Source organism: Salvelinus fontinalis, chromosome 21 (genome assembly GCF_029448725.1).
Source record: "Salvelinus fontinalis isolate EN_2023a chromosome 21, ASM2944872v1, whole genome shotgun sequence".
NCBI lineage: Eukaryota > Metazoa > Chordata > Actinopteri > Salmoniformes > Salmonidae > Salvelinus > Salvelinus fontinalis.
The window spans coordinates 20,429,691-20,446,122 of record NC_074685.1 but is presented as its reverse complement, the minus strand read 5'-3'; the positions used below and the strand labels follow the sequence as shown (position 1 = coordinate 20,446,122).

The window sequence follows — 16,432 nt, the reverse complement described above, 5'->3', positions numbered from 1 at the left end:
CCACAAACTTCTTGTTAACAAACTATAGTTTTGGCAAGTCGGTTTGGAAATCTACTTGGTGCATGACACAAGTAATTTTTCCAACAATTGTTTACAGACAGATTATTTCCCTTATAATTCACTGTATCACAATTCCAATGGGTCAGAAGTTTACATACACTAAGTTGACTGTGCCTTTAAACAGCTTGGAAATTTCCAGAAAATTATGTCATGGCTTTAGAAGCTTCTGATAGGCTAATTGACATAATTTGAGTCAATTGGAGGTGCACCTGTGGATGTATTTCAAGGCCTACCTTCAAACTCAGTGCCTCTTTGCTTAACATCATGGGAAAATCAAAAGAAATCAGCCAACACCTCAGAAAAAAATTGTAGACCTCCACAAGTCTGGTTCATCCTTGGGACCAATTTCCAAACGCAAGTATAAACACCATGTGACCACGCAGCCGTCATACCGCTCAGGAAGGAGACGCATTCTGTCTCTTAGAGATTAACGTACTTTGATGCGAAAAGTGCAAATCAATCTCAGAACAACAGCAAAGGACCTTGGTGAATATGCTGGAGGAAACAGGTACAAAAGTGTCTATATCCACAGTAAAACGAGTACTATATCGACATAACCTGAAAGACAGCTCAGCAAGGAAGAAGCCACTGCTCCAAAACCGCCATAAAAAGACTACGGTTTGCAACTGCACATGGGGACAAAGATCATACTTTTCGGAGAAATGTCCTCTGGTCTGATGAAACAAAAACAAGACTGTTTGGCCATAATGACCATTGTTATGTTTGGAGGAAAAAGGGGGAGGCTTGCAAGCTGAAGAACACCATCCCAACCATGAAGCACTGGGGTGGCAGCATCATGTTGTGGGGGTGCTTTGCTGCAGAAGGGACTGGTGCACTTCACAAAATAGATGGCATCATGAGGAAGGAACATTTTGTGGATATATTGAAGCAACATCTCAAGACATCAGTCAGGAAATTAAAGCATGGTCGCAAATGGGTCTTCCAAATGGACAATGACCCCAAGCATACTTCCAAAGTTGTGGTAAAATGGCTTAAGGACAACAAAGTCAAGGTATTGGAGCGACCATCACAAAGCCCTGACCTCAATCCAATAGAAAATTTGTGGGCAGAACTGAAAAAGCGTGTGCGAGCAAGGAGGCCGACAATCCGAACTCAGTTACACCAGCTCTGTCAGGAGGAATGGGCCGAAATTCATACAACTTATTGTGGGAAGCTTGTGGAAGGCTACCCGAAACGTTTTACCCAAGTTAAACAATTTAAAGGCAATGCTACCAAATACTAATTGAGCGTATGTAAACTTTTGACCCACTGGGAATGTGATGAAAGAAATAAAAGCTGAAATAAATAATTCTCTCTACTATTATTCTGACATTTCACATTCTTAAAATAAAGTGGTGATCCTAACTGACCTAAGACAGTGAATTTTTACTTGGATTAAATGTCAAGAAATGTGAAAAACTGAGTTAAAATGTATTTGGCTAAGGTGTATGTAAACTTTAGACTTCAACTGTAACTTCCTCCTATAACCATTAACTTCTGGTGTAGGCCCTCTAAATGTCAGCACTCCATCAGTGACATGAATAAGTATATTTTCATATTCTCAGAACCCAACACAACACACACATTGACATGATCAAATGAGTTCAGTTACTGATCTATTGGGTTTATTTGTAGTTGGACAATTTGATGAATAGTTTCTTGTTTGATATTTTTCACCCCACGACTTTCACAGCTTTGTAATGGAGGTGACTAATGCTTCTCCAAATGAGGAAATGGCAGATACCTTGATCCATGTCTGTTTAGTTTACATAATACATATTTCCAGTCAGAGTAACCAGTCTGTGCCAACTAAGTCATGGCTTGGATTGCATCCATAGATCACATTACTTTTGTGTATTTTTGGCAAACTTCGTTTTTTGGAAGCAAATCCAAGCATTGAAGAAATGCAAAACAGGAATCTAAATATATTTCAGTTGTTTTTTATTTCATCATCACCAATAAATTGTTTCACATTCTTTGGTAAACCACAGGAGGAAAGGTTATGGATTGTTCCTCAAATAATGCCTTCTGGTAACTCACAGCGTACTGTAGCAGGCGGAATAGCTACATTGATGTACCCAGGGGATAATAAAATGGTTGGGAACAGTGGGAACAGAATCTGTTAGAGCGAAAAAGAATCTTTGAAAACTTGAATTGTTCCTTGATTTAGAAGGTATTTTGCATGTGGAGTATCACTTCCGCATTTCTCTATTTGCAACTATAAAACGTTATTATTCAAGTCAAAATTCTTAAATAACTCCATAGTTGTACAAAACTTCTGTTGACAAGAAAGGCTAACATATGGAATGGGCTACTTAAAATATCTGTGTAAATAGATCATTGATAAAAAAATAAAAGTAATAATTGAAAACTCACAAATTAATAGAAGATAAGATCATATTTTCCACTTCCTTCCATCAATAAAAAGGAGAACTTACAGATTATAATGTGTAAAAAGTATATTTCCTTAGGACACAGAGCAACCTAGAAAGCAGGATATGGAGACTCATAAGTGATGTTGTGACAGATGACTAGTGATGTTGAACAATGCACCTTATTTTACTGACCACTAAAGGACTGTCCCTGATGTGCACCTTAATTGAATTTAGTGAAAATATAGGTAACTAGAGCATAACTATTTCAAATGGGAGAACCCTTGTGATTAAGATTTCATTGCTTGCCATTAAAGATGACTTTTCAAACAAGACAGTAACTGTGTACACCTTGCACATACAGTACACATACAAAAAAGTTACCCTAAATATACATTTTCATCATACACTCTTATCCAGAGCAACTTAGTGAGTGCATACATTTTCATTCACACTGGTACCCTGTGGGAATCAAACCCACAACCCTGGTGTTGCAAGTGCCATGCTCTACCACCTGAGCCACATAACAAAGACATGATCAAAATTAGTTCAGTAGCTTATTTATTGGGTTTTATTAGTAGTCGGACGTTATAGATATTTTCTGTTTAAGCACCCAGCTTCTCTCCAGCCATGTTACGCAGGTGACTAAAGTTTCTCCAAATGAGGAAATGACAGATACCTTGATCCCTGTCTATATTTTCAGTCAGTGTAACCAGTTTGTGTCAGGTAATGGCTTGGATTGCATGCATAGACCACATTACTATTGTGTATTTTTGGCTAACTTTTTTTTTTTTTTTGTTAATTCCAAGTATTGCAGATTTGTAGAGAAATGGAAAACAGGAATCAGAAGATAATTGAGTAGTTTTTCATTTAATGACCACCAATGAATTGTTAAATAAAAAAAGACATGTGGAAAGGTTAAACGTTGACTGTTCCTCAAATGACAGTTATGTATTGGTTAACATTGACAGCAACTCCTTGCAGGTTGCACCAGTTTCTTTTTAATGTTTGAAAATGTTTTAATTTTGTAATATATACAGCACGTACCATTAGTATGTTATTTATGTTAAATGATGGGTTTGAGGGCTAGGGACAGAGTGTTAGGTTACCAGTTGCAGCACAATGGCTTATTGTAGCACATCTCAGCTTAGATCATGACCACAATTCCATTACTGTGTCTTTCCACACCTCTGCACCTATGCATGTTCACTGACAAGTCGTTGTATATTGATGGATATAGACATGAGCTTCATATGATAGATGTATTGAGAGCCCTTTGTGGTGTTGTTTTTCAGGGGTGATGTTGGTGTAGACGTGGGTCACCCATTTCTACTCTGCCTTCTCCTCATCTCTATAGATAGAGCTGTATCTGTATGAGTGTAATGCATGCTCAGGGAGAAAAAGGTGTAGATTCACACGCAGAGCATGGCAAATGTTTACTAAGCTTTCACGGAAGGCAGGAATCGTGGTCACAGGCACGCAATGGTCAAACACAGGTAGGTAGTCAAAAACAAACAATACCTCACAACCATACAAACAGAAAGAACTGAAGTAAATTGGGAGCTGATGATGAGGTGAGAAACGAACACAGGTGAAATCAATGAACAAAAATGAAAGACAGGGCTACGTTCCAGAACACAAAGTAACAGGGCTACGTTCCAGAACACAAAGAAAAAGAACACAAGGTTGACAAAGAAAAGAAAAGCTGAACCTTACAATGAGCAGTACCCCCACTGTGGGGGTACTGCTCAGGTTCAGCTAAAGCTCAGGTACAACAATGAACATCATGAGACAGACCGTTGAAACACAACTGCTGTGTAATCTAAACAACACAAATTTCTCTTCCAGAGAAAAGAAACAACATTTCCAACAATTATTTACAATATACTGTACAAGCTTTATTTCCACTGGAAAACACAACATACAAGAGCAGAACAAAATGAAATGCTAATGAAATTGCTATATTTTACATATACAAACACATTAAACACCGTGCATAATATAAAAATACATTCACAAGGTGCATGGAAATTGCAACTTGTTCGAATTTTATAACTTCTACTCCTATTGACTTCTGGTTTATAAAAACATTGACAAATCATACTCTCCAGCCATATCTGAGCAAGGGTTGCCTTCCAGAGAGACATCAGAGATTGCAACATTCTCTGCTTCACGGAAACATGGCTCACTCCGGATACGTTAGAGTCGGTACAGCTACCTGGTTTCTTCACGCATCGCGCCGACAGAAACAAACATCTCTCTGGTAAGAAGAAGGACGGAGGTGTATGCCTTATGATTAACAAGTCGCGGTGTGATCATAAAAACATACAGGACCTCAAGTCCTTTTGTTCACCTGACCTAGAATTCCTTACAATCAAATGCCAACTGCATTATCTACCAAAAAAATTCTCTTCGATTATTATCACAGTCGTGTATATCCCCCCCAAGCAAACACCTCGACGGCCCTGAAAGAACTTCAATGGACTCTATGTAAACTGGAAACCACATGACCCGAGGCTGCATTTATTATAGTTGGTGATTTTAACAATGCTAATCTGAAAACAAGGCTCCCTAAATTTGATCAGCATATTGAATGCGCGACCCGGGCTGGCAAAACACTGGATCATTGTTACTCTAACTTCCGCGACGCATATAAAGCCCTCACTCGCCCTCCTTTCGGCAAATCTTACCACGACTCAATTTTGTTGATCCCAGCCTATAGACAGAAACTAAAACAGGAAACACCCGTGCTTAGGTCTGTTCAACGCTGGTCCGACCAATCTGATTCCACGTTTCAAGATTGCTTCGATCACATGGACTGGGATATGTTCCGGATAGCGTCGAACAATAACATTGATGTATATGCTGATTCGGTGAGCGAGTTTATTAGCACGTGCATCGATGATGTTGTACCCACGGCGACTATTAAAACCTTCCCCAACCAGAAACTGTGGAATGATGGCAGCATTCGCGCAAAATTGAAAGTGCGAACCATTGCTTTTAATCAGGGCAAGGCGACCGGACACATGACCGAATACAAACAGTGTAGCTATTCCCTCCGCAAGGCAATCAAACAAGCTAAGCGTCAGTATAGAGACAAAGTAGAGTCGCAATTCAACGGCTCAGACACGAGAGGTATGTGGCAGGGTCTACAGTCAATCATGGGCTACAAAAGGAAAACCAGCCCTGTCACGGGCCCTGATGTCTTGCTCCCAGACAAACTAAACAGCTTCTTTGCCTGCTTTGAGGACAATACAGTGCCACCAACACGGCCCGCTACCAAAACCAGCAGGCTCTCCTTCACCGCAGCCAGCGTGAGTAAAACATTTAAACGTGTTAACCCTCGCAAGGCTGCCGGCTCAGACGGCATTCCTAGCCGCGTCCTCAGAGCATGCTGAGGAGCATGCTGGCTGGTGTGTTTACGAACATATTCAATCAATCCCTATCCCAGTCTGCTGTTCCCACATGCTTCAAGAGGGCCACCATTGTTCCTGTTCCCAAGAAAGCTAAGGTAACTGAACTAAATGACTATCGCCCCATAGCACTCACTTCTGTCATCATGAAGTGCTTTGAGAGACTAGTCAAGGATCATATCACCTCTACCTGACCTGACACCCTACACCCACTCCAATTTGTTTACCGCCCCAATAGGTCCACAGACGACGTAATCAAACTGCACACTGCCCTAACCCATCTGGATAAGAGGAATACCTAAGTAAGAATGCTGTTCATCGACTACAGCTCAGCACTTAACACCATAGTACCATCCAAACTCGTCATTAAGCTCAAGACCCTGGGTCTTGACACCGCCCTGTGCAACTGGGTCCTGGACTTTCTGACGGGACGCCCCCAGGTGGTGAGGGTAGGAAACAACATCTCCACCCCGCTGATCCTCAACACCGGGGCCCCACAAGGGTGTGTTCTCAGCCCTCTCCTGTACTCCCTGTTCACCCATGACTGTGTGGCCATGCACACCTCCAACACAATCATCAAATGTGCAGACGACACTACAGTGGTAGGCTTGATTACCAACATCGCCGAGACGGCCTACAGGGAGGAGGTGAGGGCCCTCGGAGTGCAGTGTCAGGAAATTAACCTCACACTCAACGTCAAAGGAGAAGGAGATGATGGAGGACTTCAGGAAACAGCAGAGGGAGCACCCCCCTATCCACATGGGCGGGACAGTAGTGGAGAAGGTGGAAAGTTTTAAGTTCCTCGGCGTACACGTCACGGACAAACTGAAATGGTCCACCCACACAGACAGCGGGGTGAAGAAGGCGCAACAGCGCCTCTTCAACCTCAGGTGGCTGAAGAAATGTGGCTTATCGCCAAAAACACTCACAAACTTTTAAAGGCGCACAATCGAGAGCATCCTGTCGGGCTGTATCACCGCCTGGTACGGCAACTGCTCCGCCCACAACCGTAAGGCTCTCTAGAGGGTAGTGAGGTTGGCACAATGCATCACCGGGGGCAAACTACCTGCCATCCAGGACACCTACACCACCGATGTCACACGAAGGCCAAAAAGATCATCAAGGACAACAACCACCCAAGCCACTGCCTGTTCACCCAGTTATCATCCAGAACGCTCGGTCAGTACAGGTGCCTCAAAGCTGTGACTGAGAGACTGAAAAACAGCTTCTATCTCAAGGCCATCAGACTGTTAAACAGCCATCACTAACATTAAGTGACTGCTGCCTACATACTGACTCAAATCTCTAGCCACTTAATAATAAAAAATTGGATGTAATAAATGTATCACTTGTCACTTCAAACAATACCACTTTATATAATGTTTACATACCCTACATTACTCATCTCATATGTATATACCATCTACTGCATCTTGCCTATGCCGTTCGGCCGTCGCTCATCCATATATTTATATATACATATTCTTATTCATTCCTTTACACTTGTCTGTATAAGGTAGTTGTTGTGAAATTGTTAGATTACTTGTTAGATATTACTGCATGGAACTAGATGCACAAGCATTAACATCTGCTAACCATGTGTATGTGACCAATAACATTTGATTTGAGTTGATTTGATCTATCCAACTTGAACTCCCCAGCAAGGCCACATCCTTATAGCGTCGTGCAGACTTGAGTTCTCTTCCTGTAAGAGAGCGAAAACATACCACAATGCACCATAAGCAGTGAACAGTTACACTATAATAGACTATAACCATAGTGGATAGTAAAGAGTATAGTTATACTCAACACACACCGTTTGCAGCTCATATGGGTTTTGCCAGTCAAGAGCAGTTTCCAGTACATTCAAACAGATAATATGAAAATGTGCAGTTAAATAAATAGATCACTCTCACCTCCTACTGTTATTTCCTCGTTCATCACCTTCAGAAACAAAAGTATGATGAGAGCGTAACTAACAGACCCTGGTTGTACAGCTGACAACAGCCTTTGGAACAACATACAAATTGGAGTATTTTTGAAGCAAAAGGCACTTGCCATGTCTACACCAGAGAAAACACAGGAGAGATTCCACCAGAAGGATGAGAACATAAAGACCGGCACGGAGACCGATGTAGAGGGGGATCCTTGAGGAAGGGTCTGGAAGGGAAAAGGACATCATGTATCATGTCCATTTCACATTAATGTTCATAATGTCCTGCAATTGTGAGCATCTATGTCTAAACCACCTAAATGTACATACCTTCTTCTTGGGTAGTTAGGCTGATGACTTCACTGACTGCCTTCTCCTCTCCAGGTGGGATGGAACTGAAATCTGCTATGGAACCTGTGGCTCCTGTAGGATTTACATCTGAAAATATTATTCAAATATGAACAATTATTCATCAGCCATGCACTGCAGCTGCAGCAATAGATAGATTTCACTGAAATGGATGGGGTCCTCACCATCTACGGTGATACTGAGGGGTTCACTGTGCTGTGATGTCACAGAATTCCCCTTTATCACCATTTCCACAGAACATGTGATGAAAATCTCTCCTGGGCTGCTCCTCTTCCTCATCGTCAGTAGCTCCTCTTGGGCCACTCTCCCCACACAAACATTGTCTTTGTAGGGTTGCTTTTTGAAGTGTAAGTCACCATTGTTCAGGTAAAAATAACATGAGGTGCCATGTTGAGCCTCACACCTGAGATTGAGGTACTTCCCTCTCTGCTCCACGTCAACACTGGGTTTCCCAATTGGATCTGTTTGAAAAATGTAAGATAATAGATACAATATGAGTGAACCCAGTGTGTTCTGGGTAACAATAACTGAACAAGTTCCCGAGGCCCTAATTTTGGCCCTAGGGTAAAATTGTCACTCACCACTCACATGAAGTCTTCGAGTGTCACTACGTTCTGAAGTTATCATTTTCCCTTCTCTTTTCTGTAGAATAGCACAGCTGAGATCTACTTCACTCTTGTTCCAGGTTTTGAACTCATCCCAGAACAATGTGAATTGGCAAACACTGTTGTAGTCCACTTTTCTTATTGGGGTTGGATCCTGGTCTCTGTAAAAATAGCACTCTGTACCTTCTGTTGATTCACAGCGTACTTTGACAGATCTAGCTGCATTGATGTACCCAGGGGATAATACAATGCTTGAAGTGGGGACAGAATCTGTTTGGATTTAAATATATAAATAGTGAGAATTCAAATTGTTAAAGCTGTCAATCGTAGACTGAAATCTATGTATGTTTCTGAAACTGTTGTGGCTAAATAATGTACATTTAGAGAACGAGTTGTAGAAACGGTATCACCAAACTGCTGTAGTGACAAATCGTATATGAAAGACAATAGCCTATCTCTAATATCCTTCCACAGCTAATGACATGATGTAATACATACCTGCATAACATTTTCTAACTGCAACACCGGCCACAACTTTAACAAGGATAACAGGAAGACATTTTAAACAAGGCATTTCAGTTAACATAAGATACACACCATACACTCTAAATATAAATGGATTGAAATAAGGGACAATTGAATACTCACAAATCATTAGAAAATAAGATGGAGACATATTTTCCTCTTTCTGCCATCAACGAATAAGATTCTGAGGTGAGAGCTGATCTGTGCTTAGGACAAAGGACAGCCCAAAGAGGATATGGATACTCTGGGCAGGTCTGAAGTCACATTGAATTAGAGCTGGGCGATATGGACAACAATCCTTATTAGCATAAATGTACTGAATTATCACAATAATGGTAAATTGAACAATAAGTTTAGAACATAATGTGCACCACAGTAATTATTTTATATTACCCTGAAAACTACTAACGTAAACTCACGTAAACTCGTACATCGCCTTGGTCCGTACAATTGCCCTTATTTTAGCGCCCAAAAAACGTAATACTTCCAGATCAACTGTAAAGTCAATACCATTGTAAAGCACAATTTCTCCCCTTTCCAACAGAATCAATTACATGACCTAAACACTGCCCGTTTCTACATAATTCAAGCAGGCAATGAGCCCCGTCGGGTGGGGAAGCGAAACTAATGCGTGATAGTGAGAAGGAGAGATGTCGTGTGGGAAAATTGCTTTTTTTCACTCGATCTGTCCAAAATATCACCTTATCGCCTCTAAAATGTAAATTAAACACTATAAAGAGTTTATATAATGTGTCATTACATACCTATTTGAAGGTTTGTGTCGAATTTGAATCGGGTGTTTAGGGCGGTGCTAAAGTGATCTTAGAAGTAAACAGCGGCTTTGAGAATGATGATCGCATGCAATGATGACGCAAAAAATGACTAGGTATCCCCCCCTTACCCCCGTCACTGTCCATTTCTTGTTTTTAAAGGATGAGAGAAGTGCTACACCTGGTGGAAAGAGATTGTAAGACAGAAATAGTTGCTTTAGGTGTGCTGTACGTTACGACATGACACGTCCCGATGTAACAGACGATCCGTTTTTTCAACTTTTCTCCAATACTATAGAGCCATTACCATGTCGATCAACGCTTGAATAGAAACCTAGTTCACACCCCCGATTTTGAAGTCAACACAGTCGCTACAGTCCCATTAGTTTTCTTTGTAGCCTCGTTTGAATGTTGCGGTTACGCACATTTGTACGGAATGGGGTGAGTTTACGTTACTACTTCGAATGTTGTTGCTATCAATTGTCCTATTAATAATTAAACATATTTCATTTTAAAACTTCAGATTTCTCTAGTAGGGCCCTATAGATTATTTATCGTAATGAACAATATCAGCTAAATGTCCACGATAAGTGTCAGTTTGGTTGGTGTCGATAATTTTAGGTTTATCATCCCAGCGCTACGTTGAAATGTATGACTTTTTTCATTGTCCACTAAATTGCTGCCCATGTAATGAACCCTCAATACTGCTTACTGAAACTATAGATGAACAGTAAATTGATGAGTAAAGAATGCATTTTAACTAGTCAAAGGTCATTTATTGCATCCAAACTATTGTTTAGACACATTATTCAGATGGCTAATGCATCTCCAACAGAGAGAATTGAATAATCCATGGTGGGGGACCAAGGATATCTCTATGCCACCTTTACCATTGTGGATTCATTTGAACAGTTGAACTTATGATAAGTTACCATGTCCAGATGTTCAAACTAACATACATGTTTCACATTTCAGGGACCCTGAACAGATTTCCAGTTTCAGAACAGAAATAATTAGAAGCAACTATGAGTAGCCATTATTTGAAAATCAGGATCTCAAAATCATGACATGGACTCGTACATCTTAAAATACCCCTTCTCATTGGACAAAATTATATATAAACAGCTAATAAAACATCTGGTGGAGGGGCAGACCTATTGGCTATGCAGTTTCTGGTTGTCTGTAAAAAATAAATGGGTAATTGAAAATGTTGGCTTTTAAGAAGTGGGTATCTGGGTGTGTGCTTTCCAGTGCCTTCAGAAAGTATTCATACCCCTAGACTTATTCCACATTTTGACAGAACTACATAGTTCCTTGGTTGAGATGGGAGAACCTGCCAGAAGGACAACATTCTCTACAGCACTTCACCAATCTGACCTTTATGGGAGAGTGGCCAGACGGAAGCCACTCCCGCGAAAAAGGCACATGACCACATGCCTTTAGTTTGCCAAAAGACGTGAAAGACTCTTAGATCATACCGCAAAAGATTCTGTGGTCTAATGAGACCAAAAATGTACTCTTTGGCCTCCATGGCAGCCCTTAGGCCGTTTTGGGCGCCGTCTAAACTGCCACCGCCATTTAAGAAAACATTCTTGGAGTTCCCCCCTCACGCCAGGTTCCACCATTGGGCCAGGGGTTGACAACATCATACAGCAGACTACAAAACTGTGCAAAGACAGAGAGACTTTGCAGAAGATCTTGGCAATTGTGTGTCCTAACGCCATCACTCAGAGGTATTTGATATTTAATAGGATCCCCATTAGCCACTACAAAAGCAGCAGCTACTCTTCATGGGGTCCACATGAAACATGACATAATACATAGTACAGAACATTATTAGTCAAGGACTGAACTACATACATTTACAACGTCACACATAGCCTACATATCAGTACATTCACATTATATTTAGGTCTAATACATAATACAGTGTAAATTACAATACAAGATGAATAAAATGGCTGTGTCTCTTCACAGTCCCCTTTGTGCAGTAAGGTGTTCTTTTATATGTTTTTTTAATCTGGTTTTATTGCTAGCTTGAGTTACCTGGGGGGGCAGAGAGTTCAATGTAGTCATGGCTCTATTTAATACTGTGCATTTCCCAGCCTTTGTTCAGAACCTGGGGACTGTCAAGAGATGTGTGTTGTACCGATGAGTGTCCGCACTGTGTGCCAACTACTTGAACAGACAGTTCAGTACCTTCAACACATCAATATCTTGAACAAAAAACAATTGTGATGCAGTCACTCTCCTCAACTTTGAGCCAAGAGATTGATATGCATGTTACTGACACTTGCCCTCTGTGCACAGTGCATTATTTTCCCACATTTTGTTACGTTACAGCCTTATTCTAAAATGTATAAAACAAATGTCCCTCATCAATCTACACACAATATCCCATAATGACAAAGTGAAAACAGGTTTTTAGAAAATGTTTGCACATATATAAAAAATATATAAAAATGAATACCGTATTCAGACCCTATTCTATTAGACTCGACATTGAGCTCAAATGCATCATGTTTCCATTGATCATCTTTAAGATGTTTCTACAACTTGATTGGAGTCCACCAGTGGTAAATTCAATTGATTGGACATGATTTGGGAAGGCATATATGAGGTCCCATAGTTGACAGTGCACGTCAGGGCAAAAACCAAGCCATGAGGTCGAAGGAATTGTCCGTAGAGCTCCGAGACAGGATTGTGTCGAGGCACAGATCTGGAGAAGGGTACCAAAAAATGTCTGCAGCATTGAAGGTCCCCAAGAACACAGTGGCCTCCATCATTCTTAAATGGAAGAAGTTTGAATGCACTAAGACTCCTCCTAAAGCTGGCCGCCCGGCCAAACTGAGCAGTCCTGGGAGAAGGGCGTTAGTCAGGGAGGTGACCAAGAACCCGATGCTCATTCTAACAGAGCTCCAAACTTCCTCTAAGGAGATGGGAGAGCCTTCCAGAAGGACAACCATCTCTGCAGAACTCCACCAATCAGGCCCTTATGGTAGAGTGGCCAGACAGAAACCACTCCGCTTGGAGTTTGCCAAAAAGGCACCTAAAGAACTCTCAGACCATGAGGAACAAAATGATCTGGTCTGCTGAATTCAAGATTGAACTCTTTGGAGTTCTTTGGAATACAGGCACTGCTCATCAGCTGGCCAATACCCTCCCTACGGTGAAGCATGGTGGTGGCAGCATCATGCTGTGGGGATGTTTTTCAGCGGCAGGGACTGGGAGACTAATCAGGATCGAGGGAAAGATGAACAGAGCAAAGTACAGAGAGATCTTTGATGAACACCAGCTCCAGAGCGCTCAGGACCTCAGACTGGGGTGAAGGTTCCCCTTCCAACAGGACAACAACTCTATGCACACAGCTAAGACAACTCAGGAGTGGCTTCGGGACAAGTCTCTGAATGTGGCCCAGCCAGAGCCCACACTTGAACCCGATCGGACATCTCTGGAGAGACCTGAAAATAGCTCTGCAGCAACACTCCCCATCCAACCTGACAGCTGTGCAGAGAAGAATGGAAAACTCCCCAAATACAGGTGTACCAAGCTTGTAGCATCATACACAAGAAGACTCCAGGCTGTAATCACTGCCAAAGGTCCTTCAACAAAGTACTGAGTAAAGGGTCTCAATGCTTATGTAAATGTGATATTTATGTTTTTAATACACTTGCAAACATTTTTTTTTAATCTGTTTTTGCTTTGTTATTATGGGGTATTGTGTGTAGATTGATGAGGGAAAAAACTATTTCATTCATTTGAAAATAAGGCTTCAATGTAACAAAATGTTGAAAAAGTCAAGGGGTGTGAATACTTTCCGAATGCACTGAATATCTAAGTGCGAAACGTGCTGATTTGTTCTGTACCAACTGCAATTTACCTATGTCCCTCTTTGCCACACATGACCACACAGCTGGACAGTAGTCCAGGTGCAATAAAACTATAGCCTGTAGGACCTGTCTGATTGACTGAGATGTCAAAAAGGCAGAGCAGCGCCCTATCATGAACGGACCTCTTCCCATTTTAGCAACCATTGAGTCTACAGTATATGTTTGGACCATGACAGCTTGCTATCTAGGGTTACATCCAGCAGTTTAGACTCCTCAACTTGCTCAATCACCAGATTATTCAATAATAGATCTAAATTAGGTTTAGTGATTTGTCCCAAAAATGATGCTTTTTGATTTGAGATATTTAGCAGCAGCCTATTGCTAGTTACCCATTCTAAAACTGATTGGAGCTCCATGTTAAGGGTGTCAGTTATTTATTTTACTGTTGCAGCCAATGTGTGTACTGTGTACCGTTGAGTTGTCAGCATACACAGACACACTGGTTTTATTCAAGGTCAGTGGAAGGGTATTAGTAAAAGTAGAAAACAATAATGTCCCTAGTCGGCTGCCCTGTGGTACACCACACTCAACTGAATTTGCATGATAGCTGGAAGACAGGGTTGAATGTCTCGAAAGCTCTCCAGCAACGTCTTGGCCCCCTCCTCCCCTGCCGAAACAGCAAGGGCCGGGAAATTGGTACCAGCGTTTTACACCCCGACGGCGCAAGGTCAGGCGTCGTGAACACACTTACAGGCAGCAACACGCAGCTAAGAAGGTTGGGCCCCAGCAGTCCACCTGATATGCTGGCGGTCGGCCTTGTCGACCTCAAAATGTTTAAAGGAGCTCAAGTTCAAGATGCACTTGCCAGCGGGGGTGTTGCAGGCCATCTCGAGTGGCCTATGGTTCACCACGCTCGCCCTGAAGGATGCGTACTTCCACGTTCATGAACTTCTTATATTTTTTTTTAGGGACCATCCTCTTAGAATGGCGAGTATAAGGGCATATTGGAAATTAGCTCCCAGGATGCAATTCCTCTGGCTTCCACGGGGTGTCAGCAGTCTATGTTCAAGGTTTCGGGCTTGTAACTTCCAAAATGAATAAAAAATATCAGTTTTAGTACAGGGACACAGTCTTGGAGACCAGATGCACCTGCTAAAATCGGTTTCCTGTTGAACATACTTCTTTCCGTAGGAAATATTATAGTTTGATTACATTTTAGGGTATCTGAGGAGTAAATAGAAACTTATTTTGACCTGTTGAAACAAAGTTTAGGGGTATATTTTTTAGGATTGTTTTCTCTGCATGTTGAATGAGTGGATTACTCAAATCGATGGCGCCAACTAAACAGACTTTTTGGGATATAAAGAAGGATTTTATCTAACAAAACAACACTACACTACATGTTATAGCTGGGACCCATTGGATGACAAATCAGAGGAAGATTTTCAAAAAGTAAGGGAATATTTCATCGCTATTTGTGAATTTATGAAACTAGTGCCGGTGGACAAATATTTTGATGTGGGGCGCCGTCCTTAAACAATCGCAAGGCATGCTTTCGCTGTAATAGCTACTGTAAATCAGACAGTGCAGTTAGATTAACAAGAATTTAAGCTTTCAATCGATATAAGACACGTACTGTGTATGTACCTAAATGTTTAATATCCATCATTTTTATGATTATTTATATGAATTGTGCCCCCTCCAGTTTCACGGGAAGTTGTCCCGCTAGCGGCTTAAGAAGTTTTAATCAAAATCACTAGCTTGCGAATTCAAAGTTCTCCCTGGCGCCGTGTACATTCACAAAGTGCACGGACACAGTTCTAGCATCTATCACGTCCCAGGGCATTCTAGTGCTCAACTACTTGGCTGGTGTGTGCTCAAGTAGAAAAAATAGAAAAGTAGAAAAGATACACACCTACCTTGACTGTTTCCGGCTTGGACGAGCCCTCTCCGTGTTAGAGTGCCAGAAGTTCCTCGGCCTACTCACTTCAGCTGCTCTGTTGATTCCGTTGGGCTTTCTTCACCTTCACTCCAGCGACAGTTCAACTCTCACCATCTACACCCGAGACGACACAGACATCGTCAGCTGTTAGTGACAAATGCATGGGTGAGGACTCTGTTGAAGTGGCACCCTCACTCCTTCCTGTCAGAGGGAGTTCACGACTCCATTTTCTCCTCCCTTCCTATAGGCAGAAACTCAAACAGGAAGTAACCATGCTACGGACTATTCAAAGCTGGTCTGACCAATCGGAATCCATGCTTCAAGATTGTTTTGATCACGAGGACTGGGATATGTTCTGGGTAGCCTCTGACAATAATATTGACGAATACTGAGTTAATCAGGAAATGTATAGGAGATGTTGTACACACTGTGACTAGTAAAACCTACCCAAACCAGAAACCGTGGATAGATGGCAAAATTTGGGCAAAACTGATAGCGCAAACCATCGCATTTAACCATGGCAAGGTGATTAGGAAGAGGGCCGAATACAAACAGCGTAGTTATTCCCTCCGTAAAGCAACAAAGTGGAGTCGCATTTCAACGGCTCAGACAC

General features: G+C 41.7%; 1 protein-coding gene across 3 annotated transcripts; it reads right to left on the bottom strand.

Moving 5' to 3' along the window:
* Positions 1-7,201: 7,201 nt before the first annotated feature.
* Positions 7,202-12,273, bottom strand: LOC129818397 (uncharacterized). 3 transcript variants are annotated; one of them, XM_055874241.1, is made up of 8 exons: positions 9,401-12,273; positions 9,251-9,286; positions 8,729-9,022; positions 8,312-8,608; positions 8,109-8,201; positions 7,904-8,005; positions 7,762-7,789; positions 7,202-7,550 (listed from the first exon to the last, which is right to left on the bottom strand). In XM_055874241.1, exons 1-8 carry the CDS (start codon positions 9,426-9,428, stop codon positions 7,520-7,522), a joined length of 909 nt encoding a protein of 302 aa, XP_055730216.1. In that variant the 5' UTR covers positions 9,429-12,273; the 3' UTR covers positions 7,202-7,519. The 3 variants fall into 3 exon arrangements, with proteins under 3 accessions (XP_055730216.1, XP_055730215.1, XP_055730217.1); XM_055874240.1 differs by having other exon boundaries at positions 8,109-8,216; positions 9,401-12,270; XM_055874242.1 differs by having other exon boundaries at positions 8,109-8,216; positions 8,729-8,913; positions 9,401-12,268.
* Between the last annotated feature and the right edge of the window lie 4,159 nt (positions 12,274-16,432).

Coding starts and splice junctions, on each gene's coding strand:
- LOC129818397 (XM_055874240.1), bottom strand. CDS start 9,428: ATGTCTCCATCTTATTTTCTAATGATTT. Junction 8,609..8,728: donor TCGAAGACTTCATGTGAGTG/GTGAGTGACAAT, acceptor TTTTTCAAACAG/ATCCAATTGGGAAACCCAGT. Junction 8,217..8,311: donor CCTCAGTATCACCGTAGATG/GTGAGGACCCCA, acceptor TAATATTTTCAG/ATGTAAATCCTACAGGAGCC.